General features: G+C 46.1%; 1 protein-coding gene and 1 long non-coding RNA gene across 3 annotated transcripts in view; one reads left to right on the plus strand and one right to left on the minus strand.

The window, feature by feature from the left end:
• Positions 1-317: 317 nt before the first annotated feature.
• nr2f1a (nuclear receptor subfamily 2, group F, member 1a) lies at positions 318-8,558 on the minus strand. 2 transcript variants are annotated; one of them, XM_076159808.1, is made up of 4 exons: positions 7,363-7,509; positions 7,195-7,280; positions 5,247-5,774; positions 318-1,594 (listed from the first exon to the last, which is right to left on the minus strand). In XM_076159808.1, the coding sequence occupies exons 1-4, from the start codon at positions 7,401-7,403 to the stop codon at positions 1,320-1,322; spliced, it is 930 nt and encodes a 309-aa protein (XP_076015923.1). In that variant the 5' UTR covers positions 7,404-7,509; the 3' UTR covers positions 318-1,319. The 2 variants fall into 2 exon arrangements, with proteins under 2 accessions (XP_076015923.1, XP_076015922.1); XM_076159807.1 differs by having other exon boundaries at positions 7,195-8,558.
• Positions 8,559-10,430: 1,872 nt separating this feature from the next.
• The window catches only part of LOC143008174 (uncharacterized), a 6,806-nt gene continuing 4,572 nt past the window's right edge, over positions 10,431-12,664 (plus strand). The window contains exon 1 of the long non-coding RNA XR_012964561.1: positions 10,431-10,898. This is a non-coding gene — a long non-coding RNA (uncharacterized LOC143008174). The remainder of the gene's footprint in view (positions 10,899-12,664) is intronic.

The raw sequence follows: 12,664 nt of genomic DNA on the forward strand, positions 1-12,664 counted from the left end.
CATGCATGAGCTGCATGATGCCTCACTGTCTGGGATACATCTGAACCATGAGAGCGCTCCCAGGCTGGCAGGGAGCTCGCTGCTCACGTACGCAGCCTCCTCCTTTGTGTTTGGCACGGTCAGTTATGTCAGTGGCTTTGTAGTAATGTAAGATATGCACTCCTGGCGTAATTGCAGCTGTGTATCACCCCCATTTCTCTCTATTCAGCCTCATAGGTTTGAGTATTTGGCGGTGTGAGGTGCCACTGTGGTGCATGTGGATCATTTCCCCTCTAATCATACAGAATGAAGCCCGAGGAAGATGCTTGAGAATGAGACATCGTTGCCTATTTGTTTTTTTAATAGTACAGTCACCATCACACAACTTCATCAACCGACCCTTCTGCAAAAAGCTGCATCATGGAGTAAGCAAATTGAAGGCAACAACCAATAAAATTCAAGAAACAATGAAAATTTTTCCAAGACGAAACAAACAAAATGTATTTGAAATGATATATTAAAAGTGCTTTTGATTTTCATGTCTCTCCTCTTTGACTGATGATCGACTCCACACGCACTCATGGGGGGTAGGGGAGGGGGGGAGGGGGGGGCGCCCCCCCAGACGTCCTCTCAGTAAAAATGTCCTGGAGGTCAGTTTGCTGCTGTTGCAGGTCCATAGTATCAATTGGGGAAAAGTTCAACCATCAGTGGTGATATTGTCATATGCGATTAGACTGTTTCTTATTTGTCTAAATTTCTTTATTTTTCTGTTTTTAAATTCTCACTTCAATTTTAATTCTTGGAGAACATAGCTTCGACAACATATATCGCACTCATTATAAGAAGCAAAAGGTTATATCAAAAATTATTAGTATAGAATCACAGAAACCCTGGTTTAGAACCAGAAAAAATACAAAACAGAGAGGTACATAGACACAGGACAATTCTTATAATTGCTTGGAAACATTATTTTCCCGCTAAGTCTTGATTCTTTTTTCTTACTGCGCATATGATGTTTTCATTTTATTTGTGTGGTTTTTTTTTTTTACAAAAAAAAAAAAGGAAAATAAAGACTAGTATTTTACAAAATGAAGAGTATTGTTCTTGAAGATGAGGGTGGATTTACACAGGCGTAAAGTCCAGTTCCGATATTTTTCTGTACATAATGTATTCCATCTCAGTCCCAGAAGACAGACAAAAAAAAAGTAACGTCTTCCAAGTGTCTCAGAAAAGGTCCTATATATATAGTCTTCTTGGAGGAGGACGTGGGGGTGCGGTTGCTGAATTTTGGTCCTTTTTCCTTCTTTTTCCTTTCTTTTTTTCCCACTCTCGCATAAGGATCATTGGATGGACATGTAAGGCCAGTTGAAGCTGCTCCCGGATAATAGCATATCCCTGATGAGGGTTTCAATAGGAGTTTTACCTACCAAGCGGACGAAGAACAGCTGCTCGATCACCGATGAGGAGACGGTGCGCAGCGAGGGCAGCCGCAGCAGGAGCTTCCCAAAGCGGCTTGGCTGGTTGGGGTACTGGCTCCTCACGTACTCCTCCAGGGCGCACTGGGACTTCTCCTGTAAGCTCTCGATGTGCGCAGCGTCCGACAGGCCGCAAGCGTCTGGAGTTTGCATGGGGAGACACAGATAGAAACAGACACACATCTGGTCAGATCTTGTGAAAATTCCACACAAAACGTTCATTAAACATTTATATTCATTCGTGATAAAAAGTGTGTTATTTTCTCGTCCGGAATCTACCCGATGGTGTCATTTATTTGGTAATTTTGCTGGATCTTTAGTAGTTTAGAAGTACATGGTCAAGCTCAGAGCAAGTGCGCACCTTTCCACGCGCAATAGAGGTCCCATGGTTATCACTCGACATCAACCTTTACGTGCTATTGACAAAGTGCAATGAACAAACACGCTAGATCACACTGAGCGAGGGGGGGCTGTCATATAGAATAAACAAGGGCAAGGGGAATCTATGCCTGCACACACACACACACACACACACACACACACACACACACACACACACACACACACACACACACACGCACGCACGCACGACAAGAATATGGAGCTAAAGATGAGGAAGAAGAGCGCTTTAGGGCGAAGGAGGCAGCGATCATAATGGATGAGTCGAAGGGGGCAAGGGCGAAAGGTAGGCTGCAGGCCGTCACTCTTGAAGCCTGCGCCCCGTGGGATTCAAGTGTAAGGAAAACGTAAACGACACTGATGAATCTGAAATGACGCTGGATGTAATGTGACCTAATTACTCCCGCAGTAAGCTGTTAAGTCATTCCGCCGCCGCTTCTCTCCATAGACCCTCTCTGGCCTGTTCGCCCCCCCCCCCCCTCCTCAGATTGAGCCTATAGGACACCGCGCCGCTGGAAGCAATCACGTTTATGAGACGACAGTGACGCAGAAAACGACAGAAAACGTCAAGAAAAAGGAGTCGATGAAAGGGAAACGTATAGGCTCCATTATAGACAAAGGCTCTATAGGTTTGTTGCTGTATTTTCACGCCTGTTATCGAGAAAACTGTTCCTCACAAGCCAAGCATGCGTGTCATACTGCATATAAAGCGCCGTAAACGCAGCAGCATAGCCGCTGGCATATATGGTCCCCACATGGTGTCTGTCCCTCAACCATGTCTGTATTAAGCGGTGCCATTGTGGGGAACTACTCGCACACACACAAGCTCTCACAAAGACAGCTTCGGTTTCTACGCACTGATACGTTCGAACCCCGGGCAGTGTGTGTGTACGTGTAGATGCTTTTAAGCGTATATTTGTGATTTCTCAGTGCTATAACTCACTATGACCCAGACACAATAACCTTGTGAACCCGGGAGGGGGTCAACGCAGAGATCTAGGGGTGATTTACTGTGACCTTATAGCGCCGGCCACGCAGAGCACACACCCCCCCGCCCCCCCTCTCCTGTGCACGCAAATCCCAAGTGGATTAATGCTGAAGTCCCCCCCCCCCTTCTCAAAAAACATAAAGCAAATCAATAAGGGCGATGGTCATTTCATTTCAAAATATCTGCAAAAGCGAGTATTCTGCGTGTGTGTGTGTGTGCTCAGGGGGGGGGCTTGTTGGAGCGTTTGCGCCCATAGCTGCCCCCCCCCCATATAAGGCCTGTGTGCAGCCCTGTAACCTCAACCACCCTCAACGTGGGCGCAGATAGCTTCCAGATTCGCAATAGAATACGACTTTTGCTGTTTAGTAAAGCTCACACACACTTCCAGCGTGCACACATGGTCACGGGAGTTAATGTGTGGAAGGCAACCGAGCCGAAACTGCAGTAAAATACTTGAACCTGGTCACCATTATTTACGCACCTAAATACTGACAGGGCTCATGGTTTGAAAAGGCAAACAGTCCACGCTGGTTTGGGCAAAGTGCCATAGGACTTGTTATAGCCAAGACCAAGTGTAGGGAGATCAACTTTACTAAATCATCTGCTGGAAAACACGCAGGGCACCAGTGTGTGTGTGTGTGTGTGTGTGTGTGTGTGTGTGTGTGTCTGAGGATTCGTCTGATAATACGAGATGAATTGCAGGAATAATAAGGAAAATACTGTTGGGAATAAACATTGTTACGTTTAAAAAAAATTTGAAGCTAAAAACGCCAAAACAAGCTGCCACATTGCTGAAATGTGGTAATTAAACACGTATTTATTTACATTACGCGCTCAGTGTGTCTTTTTAAAAAAAGTGTGCTGCGTCCAACTAGCTCACGTTTGAAATGTAGTGATTATCGCTGCCGAGAGTAGAAATAGCTGAAAGTAGAAGAAAGTTCTCTAAGAGGAAGAAAAGCTGCTGGTGACAAAGAGAAAAGTGAAGCTGAGCAGGTTTAATAAGCTCACATGCAAGTTTGCTCCACACTCTAACTTAGAATATAGAGCCACTACAGTGCAAAATATTATTCCATACACACTGTGTGATATTATAATTTTGATATGAGATAGTTAAACAATTATATTATAATATAATATAATATAATATAATATAATATAATATAATATAATATAATATAATATAATATAATATAAAGATAATTTATAGCTCCCCACTGACAGGAAATAATAATGAAATAATAAACAATAATTATTAAAGCAGGCTATGTGACAAGTGTAGTCACTCTCCCTGCAGGATGGGGCTGGGACGCTTTCTATCACGTTTGAATGCAAGTATTATTTTGATATAAATTACAATCTTAAAATCAGGCTCAAATTAAATATTTAATGGTGAACTTGTCCAATTATAGAATATTTACAAACTTGTTAGATAATTTTGCAATGGGCCCAATAGAAGGCATTGAGGTAAAAACTTAAGTGACAGAAGTTCCTAAAGTATTTTGGGGCCTGTAGGTCAGTTTAGGCTTCGCCACCATCAGCAGGCCTGATGGCACCAAGCGGACACACTCGACCCTTCAGCAGAGCACAGGGGGCCTATAGGACCACCCTGCCCTGGACAGACGTCTATATACGTACGATTTTAGGGAAAATTAGGGAAAATGTCCGCTGGTGACTTTTCAAAGCGTGTGCGACAAGACTAACCATCCTCAGTCTAACCGGGGGGATGAATAGGAACAAGTAAGATCTGCCTCCAAACAATCTATAGATCAGCGCCGCTCTGATTCCTACAGAAGCGATGAACTGACATATGAGTCAACTTCCATCAGTTTGATCTCAGTCTGCTAAGGATTATTTCCTGTCCCTCAAGACACATGTTTGTGCGCGCAAAACAGGGATAAAAGCACGCGCCGCCCCTCATAAACGCATCAGCTGTCACATATCACCGAGTGATAGACTATTTTATCTTTACGCTCAATTATTTGACACCTGTTTCAAATTTCACGGAGGCAAATTTGTCTGCAATCTCAGCTCAAACGCATTTAAATAGCTCCAACTCAGCAATCGTGAACTATTAAGATATATGAGAATCCCAGTTATCCCAGCGCGTTAAAGCATCAAGCTGGTGTTACACTGGGAAAACTTGATGCGCTCTCTCAATCTGGAATTGTTTACATGTCTTATGCTGTGGCTACAACTGACATGGGAATGCATGTAAGTGGATATGGAGCAAGCTGCTGACAAAACAGCCATTCCACTGGCAACACAAACATCTCGTAAACTCAGATTTGTGACTAGCCTGCGTTTGACAGCCATATTTCGGCACCACAGCGCGTCGCCCTGCGAGCATCGCCCCCGGAGGCCCCGTGTGGTTAAGGACGTGTGTCTATGCTGTGTTGGACACCCACCTGATGTAAAAAGCACGATGGCCTTAAGGCAGCTGTACTCTGCCGAGTCTACATGCAGCGTCTTAAGCTTCTCCACTTGTTCCTGGAAGATCCGGATGTGATCCATGAAAGCCACAACACGGTCCGCGGACATCGGGGAGGCGTGGAGGCCCGCCGCGGCGAGCAGAGGGGCCACATGCAGTGGCATGGAGCACTGGGCCGCGTTAAGCACAAACAACTCGCTCCACGTCAGCCTGAGCAGGGACACCTGGTCGGTGATCTGCAGGTCGGGAAAGAAAGGGATGTTTCTCGCCCACTCCACGGCGCTGAAGAGCAAGCGAGCAGCCAGCTCGCAGATGTTCTCGATGCCCATGATATTGTTGGGCTGCATGCACTGGCTCCCGTACCGGGACGTCGGGTAAGGCTCGGCCCGCAGCAATAACGAGATGTATCCGGACAGATAGCAGTGGCCGTTCAGAGGGTCCCCGTTCGTCAGAGCGTACTGGCCAGGGTTGGGCTGGGTTGGGGGCATTCGTCCTCGCTGAACCGCTGACAAAAAAAGAGAGAAAAAGAGGAAATGTGCATCCAGAACTGATGAACATCGTTCGCTATATATATATATATATATATGTGTTAGGAAACCGTGTCCCACTGTAGGGGGAAATCAACACACACCGACCCGTGTGTGTGTGTGTTCGCAGGCCTGTATATTCCAAATTATCCTCACGACACGATAAGGTAAACATCCCATCCTAACACATGAGCTGTGTCCTCTTCCTCCACTCTGCCTTTGGATTTAGCACTACGGTCAGCATATTAAAATTTTAAAAACTATCAAATCCTTCTATATATTTAATTTACACACCCATCAAACACCCCAAATTTACCAAATTACACACTACTATGATGATTTCAGTTCAGGGTGTAATTGTACAAACTGCACGCACCCCACTTATATTACTTGACCGTTATTTTTAAACGCGATTTTGTTGCTGTATTATTCATGTATCACGGTGAAACATACTACAGATGGGACTACAATTGCGGACAAACAGCGTCATATTTACACATTTTACGCACAACAAAGCGTCAGCGAGAAATAAGACATATTCAGCCCCTGGAAGCTGCTAATAAATAAATAAAATATTAATCACAACTCAGCGTGCGTTGTGTTGGTGTGTGCGTGTGTAGAAGTAGCGTGTGCGTGTGTGTGCTGTAAATAGTGAGAGATTTAAAACGAGGGACATTTGCATAATTTTGGGATAAAACGCTTGACAAGGGGAAAGAGAAAGTTACGGCCTGTAATGCAGCAGGCAAAAACAATGAGCCTCGAACAACTTCAGCGGCATTATTCAGTGTGTGTGTGAGCTGTCTAGTCAGCATATGGAGCTACAGAGAGAGAGGGAGGGGAAGAGAGAGGAAGAGAGAGTCGTGGGCTTCTAATGTGTTCATTTCACATGTACACACACAGCTCACACCGCGCTGTACTATTATAAATTGGTATAAGCTGCATATACTAATGGACGAGACTATTAGCCTTGTGCGCGTACACACACACGTACACAATCACGCGTCTGATCTATACACGCGAACGGGCCTGATTCATTCGCTTATTCGCGTTATTCGAATTAAAAAAAGGTCAAATAGGCGATCCGCTTTGTTCGGACGAGCTGTACACACACACACACACACACACACATACACACACACAAACAAACGCGTGGGGCTGCCTGTGGTTACACTGGCCCCCTTTAGCCCTCTATGTCTCACACACACACACACACACACACATACGGGGAGAAAAGCCCCCTAACAGATCATGCAAACATCCCTGAAACCCCGTCTGGAGGAGCGCAGCCACCGCCGCCGTGCAGCCTTGTGACCTTAATGCAACATGGCAGCCCGCTCCTCTGCTAACTGTGATGGTGCCTATAGAATAAAGAGTTTGGCCATATAAAATTATATTCACCTTCCCGTCGCATTCCCACTTTTAAGCATTTCTTCAGCCGGCAGTATTGGCACTGGTTTCGGTGGTGCTGGTCAATGGGACAGTTCCTATTGGCACGACATGAGTATGTTAAGTTCCTCCGTACACTCCTCTTGAAGAAACTTTTGCATCCCTCGCAGGTGAACTGACCGTAGTGTTTGCCGCTCGATTTGTCTCCGCAAACAACACATTCAATATGCTGCTGACTCTGTCCGGAATTCTGACTCCCCTTTTCCCCGGCCGTCCCCGGCGTGGACGGGGGTCCCGGCTGACTGGGGGTCTGCGGAGTGTGCGGCGCCGCCGACGCCGCCTGCTGCTGCTCCCTCGCCGGCTGCGCTGCTGGGTTGGGGCCGCTCGGAGGTCCTCCGGCCACGTCTTCCTGCGGATCTCGCCACACGCTAACTACCATTGCCATATCTCGGCCCCGGAAAGTGCTGTAAAGCGAAATGATCGCCGGTGTTTATGGAGCGAAGAGGAGGGAAAAAGGAGATCTGGTTGAGTCGGGGGGCAGTGCAAAGTCACAGCGGAGCACGCAAGCTCATGCGGGGGTAAGAAGGGGAGTAGAACGCGATCGATACACTCAAAAATACAGGAGGGCGATTGAATCGGCACCCGATCAGGATAAGCAAGTATCGGGAGGCCAGTTCCAAGGTAAATTGCAGCCAGCCATTCAGGAACCTCTAATCTTGAAGGAAAAACCCGAGACCCAGACGGAACAAATTGCAGTTTGTTATAAAATAGCCACAAAAAGGGGGAAGAATGAAGGCAGGAGCGGCTTCACATGGACGAGGCAGAGGCGAGGATCAAAACCTTGAGCTGTGGAGGAAAAGAGAGACGCGATCCAAAGTGCTGCGGAGATAAATTCCTTTCTCTTTTCTTCCCCGTGCTGCTTTCACGCTCCCGTCTTCTCTGTGCAGGAGGGGAAGGAGGAAAAAACTGGAGCGCTGAGGTTTTTACATCTATATTCTTAAATAAACCTCATCTCGTCTCGCCCGGCAGCAGCGAAAGAAAAACCGCGTCGCCGATCGGAGTGCCCATGTATAGTTTCACCACCTCTCTCCAGCAGGAGGAACGCAGATACGAAGAAGAAAAGATCAAAAAAAGAAGAGGAAAAACACCAACAACTAATAGAATATGCAAGAAGAAGGAGAGACCCAAAAATGAATGCGCTTAAACGGGAGGACCAGCAGAGCAATGTTTCCGAAACGGGGGATCTGCGCGAATGTCTGTATATAGTGAACTTTGACACTACTATTGAAACTGACACGTTTCTATGGAGATCGCTGCGCCTTATATGGTGCTCATGTCAAGGAGCCAAGAGAGGGGCTGCTGGAGACTGATAATCAAAGGCGACTGACTGGCCAGAGCCCCGCATAGAGGAGGAGGAGAGGAGGAGAGGGGGGATCGGGAGAGAGAGAAAATGGGAGGCTAAGGTTATAGCCAAGCCCTCTCTCGCTCTCCATTGGCTACAGTCCCCCTCCGTTCATTCACTGCAAAAAGTGTCCACCCCGACAAGTCACCGGCTCTTGTCTAAAAATCTTGAAATGTTATTTTTCCACCCTTGAAAATGATGAAGAATAACACTCATCTGTGCATTAAAATGTTTCCCCTCGCAGCTTTACGCGTTCGGGAATTTATAAGACATGCTTTAATTGAAACGATGGAGCACTCGATTGGCGATTCTGCGATTTTTAGGGGAATTACGGGCGTTTTTAATGATATTTACAGCGATAAGTTGGTCTGTGGTGGAAACAAGTGGATTGGCGTCGCTCATGTGCGCGATTTCGCCTCTCGTTCAGCGGGAAAATGTCAGATTTCCAGACTCTAGTCCAGACTGAATGACGTTCGGCTGGTGGATATTTTTTGCAGTGTTGATACCTTACGGCTGGAGGAGCTGGGGGGCTCTGACAGGCACAATTTACATTGAGCTCGCCCCGCGCTGCTATTTACTTTGAAACCTGATTAGTATGGGCCGTCTATTGTCACCAAAAAGAGGAAGAAACCCTGGATAGAATAGCAGAAAAAGCGGGGTAAAGGCAAATGGAGGGACAAAGCTTTTTACGCACGACAAATAAAAAACCCCAAAAACGCGCGCAGAGGCGACAGAGGGACTCAAACACACAAATCCCCCCAAAGTTTGAGAATGGCTTGTGTTGGTTTGCTATCTTTAATTCTACATAAATGAACCGGTGTCATTATCGCAGCGAAGCCGGTGTGTGTGCGTATGTGTGTGTCCGTGTGTGTATTTTCACACGTTATTTGTTTCTTGCCATGCGCATTGCGGTACATCCTCGCGTGTGATGGTTGAATTCTCGCCGATTGAAACTTAACATCTGAGTGCAAACGCGCTAATAAAAGGAGGAAAAGGTCAATAGAAATGCTGCGTAAAACACAACGGCTTTACACAAGCAGGGAAGGCGAGCCAGATGCCCTGATACACACACACACACACACACACTCTCTCTCTCAATACCAGCTATATTCAATCATTACCGAGGGTCCTACAGTCTTCACCATCACTGAGCTGGTGTCACATTATGTCTTAATAATGACAGTAATTCAAAATCATGTGAAGTTGCTGTGAATTTGCATGGGGATTCCAGCTTTTTGTATCGGGGCTTTCTGCAGACTCGCTGCCTCTCCAACTCAGAAATGTCTGGATCGCGCTGCCATCTAGCGTACAATGTACAATTACAGCCTCATCGCCATGCAGGCACAAGTCACCCCAACATTCATTTTTAATACTTGCTAATAAGTAAGAACAGACGCAAAACAGTTAAATGTGCTGTAACTTTTCCTGTTATTATGTCATTTAAACTGGGAGTTAATTATTATAAGGGAATCATGTTTGGGATGGAGAGTTTGTGTCAGGGAGCAAAGGACCATCAAAGCAAAACACATAAACAGGAGGAATTGTAAAGTAGCTTCAAAAGTGTGGCAACATATTCACTACATGGTGTTTTAAAAAGAATAATCAGGATTCTAAGCGTTAATCATCTCCGAGACTCCAAGAGATCCAGTCAAAGCGCGCTGGAAAACAGGATCAATATTCATAAGCACGCATTAAATGAGTGTTTTAATAAAAATAAAGGCGAGTGTCTCCTTGTTCCTCTTTATCTACACAAAGATATTAGCAGATATAATGGAGCGTAAATATGCGAGTGGCCCCCTTTGAAAGGCGCAAAGGAGGGATGGGTTGTTTTTAAGTATTCAACAAGAGCTGCATGCACTCTCTCCCCGTCCCCGTCCCCGTCCATGTCTCTGCATTCCGGACACTCCACGGCCACGGCTCCAAAAAGCTCTTTGGGGGGGAGAAAAAAAGGTGAAACCAATAAGATTAAATCGAACAAAGATTTTTTTTTCTTTCTTTCTTTCTTTCTCTCGTCTTTCTTTCTTTGCTGTAAGTGTATCATTAAGATTTAACTCCGCAGATCGAGGGGGAAAAGGGAAGGGGGCTCCGCGGGAGAAGAGAGAGGAGAGCGAGAGGGGGACAGCGAATGGGAGCGAGGGGAAAGGCTCTAATAGAGAGGAGCTGCATGCGGGGAAGACAAGGGCGAGACAGGGGGAAAAAAAGGGGGACAGAAAGTGGACAGCGGGACATTATGGGCGAAGACGCGGCAGCGGACGGCGGCGGGCAGAGGAGCGCATTCCGACTTTGGATACCAAACATCAACCAGAGGTGGCAGGTAGAGTTTGTACTTTATACTTCTGCACAACTATACACACACACTCTCTCACACACACATATACATATACACGCGGGGCGAGATGATCCGCGTCGCGCCTCGTGCGTAAACTTTCATCCAAGTCAAAGAGTTTCTATTTAAAAACTGGCGCACATCTGCGTCTTTTCTCTCCTATTATCACCGAGTACCGAGGCTCGTTTCTACCGTTTTCCAGCTGTCGCCACTGATTTGCACATCAAGATGCTGCTGGTGATATTATATAGGCTGCTGGGCATGGAGGGGCTTCTTCTTCTTCATTATCATCCTCTTCTTCTTCTTCTATCTCTTTTTTTTAGCGCGTCTCACCTGCACGCGAGGCTATTTGTTGTTTGAACGTGTAATGAACAGATCGATAACGGGCTGTTTGGTGTCAGCGATAGTGTCACCGGATTCAAAGGCTGATCAAGAGGCGCAGCGGCTGCTCCTCTGCCTGTGTGTGCAGCACCGTGTGGGACGCAACATATTACAAATGTGCACCACCTCAGCCGCAAACACGCTCATTATAGGACAGAAAGTGAGTTGTTGTAACTTCCCCAAGCAAGAAAAAAGTGCTTATCAAAGCAAAACCGTGGATGTAAATGAGCATTTATATAAAATAAATAACACAGGACAATATGCAGCTTTTATAAAATGTCACCACGTAATAACATTTCACTTGATCCACCCGGTTAATGCTGCATGGTGAATAATTTAACAAGCAGGCAGATTGTTATTCTCTATTTCCTCTTTTAATGTGTTCTTTAAGGTTATGCAGCCTTTTCTCGCGCGCACGTTCCACTGATACATTAGTGAAAATATGTTATGAATGACGCCATCACCGTCGCCCAGGTGATGGATAGATTTACGCACTGTAGCCTATTTAATAAATGGAGGATAAACAGCCGTGTGGCAGCTTTTGTGCCCTCCTCATTCTCTTTGCTTTGTCGCAGTTAATTCGTGCAGCACTACAATTGTGACTTTCCATCCGACCCCACCGACTTATCCACGCACCCACGATCTGTGAACGTTATACTCGCGCGCGCTTATAGGGTTTGTAGAGGTTTAGAGAGATGGAGAGCACACATGCAAGCAAACACTCCCCCACCCCAGACACACACACACACACACACAGATGGAGGATGGTGTCAAATCTTTGATGATAAATGTCTGACAAATGTGGTCTATACTCACACACTCACACACACACACATACACACACGAGAAGGGCTTTAGAAATTCCACGCTCACGAAATGCAGCTTTGAAACAGGCGAAACCAACAAGCGCCACGATCAGTTGGGAAAACACTAAGGTCATGAGTGCAAGGCCCCCTCCAATAAACCAACACAGGGCGGCTATACAAGGAGCTTTAGAGCGTTTTAAGCGATGCAAACCGGGTGAGGAGATTCATAAATCATGGAGGATCTGATTATTAGTGATCACTTCAAGGTTACACACACAGATACACGCACACAATTCCTAATATTCTCACAAAGACAAACTATGTGTGCAGTAAAGGTTGACTGGGCCTCTGCGTAAAGATCCATCCTGTCTTATACGTTCCCACATCCAGCGTTTACACGTACAAATAAGTGGGAGAAGGTGATGAAGATGTTTGGTGTATAGTCACCGTTATGGAGGCACGTATAGCGGCTTCATATAGCGTGGAGGTGCAGCCATGTGTGAGCACCAGGAATAACCCTAAGCCAAAAGAACTTGTTGGAGTGCGTCAGTATGGAGGGAGCTTATA

Source organism: Genypterus blacodes, unplaced genomic scaffold (assembly GCF_046128005.1).
Source record: "Genypterus blacodes isolate CSIRO-AG114 ecotype Tasmania unplaced genomic scaffold, CSIRO-AGI_Gbla_v1 ptg000099l_1, whole genome shotgun sequence".
Taxonomy (NCBI): Eukaryota; Metazoa; Chordata; class Actinopteri; order Ophidiiformes; family Ophidiidae; genus Genypterus; species Genypterus blacodes.

Bases quoted from the DNA above. Each gene is read 5' to 3' on its own strand.
- nr2f1a (XM_076159807.1), bottom strand. From the start codon at position 7,627: ATGGCAATGGTAGTTAGCGTGTGGCGAGATCCGCAGGAAGACGTGGCC. The intron at 5,775-7,194 runs GTGAATATAATT...TTTTTTTGTCAG, and splicing joins AGTGGGAATGCGACGGGAAG to CGGTTCAGCGAGGACGAATG. The intron at 1,595-5,246 runs GTGGGTGTCCAA...TGCAAACTCCAG, and splicing joins CATCGTGCTTTTTACATCAG to ACGCTTGCGGCCTGTCGGAC.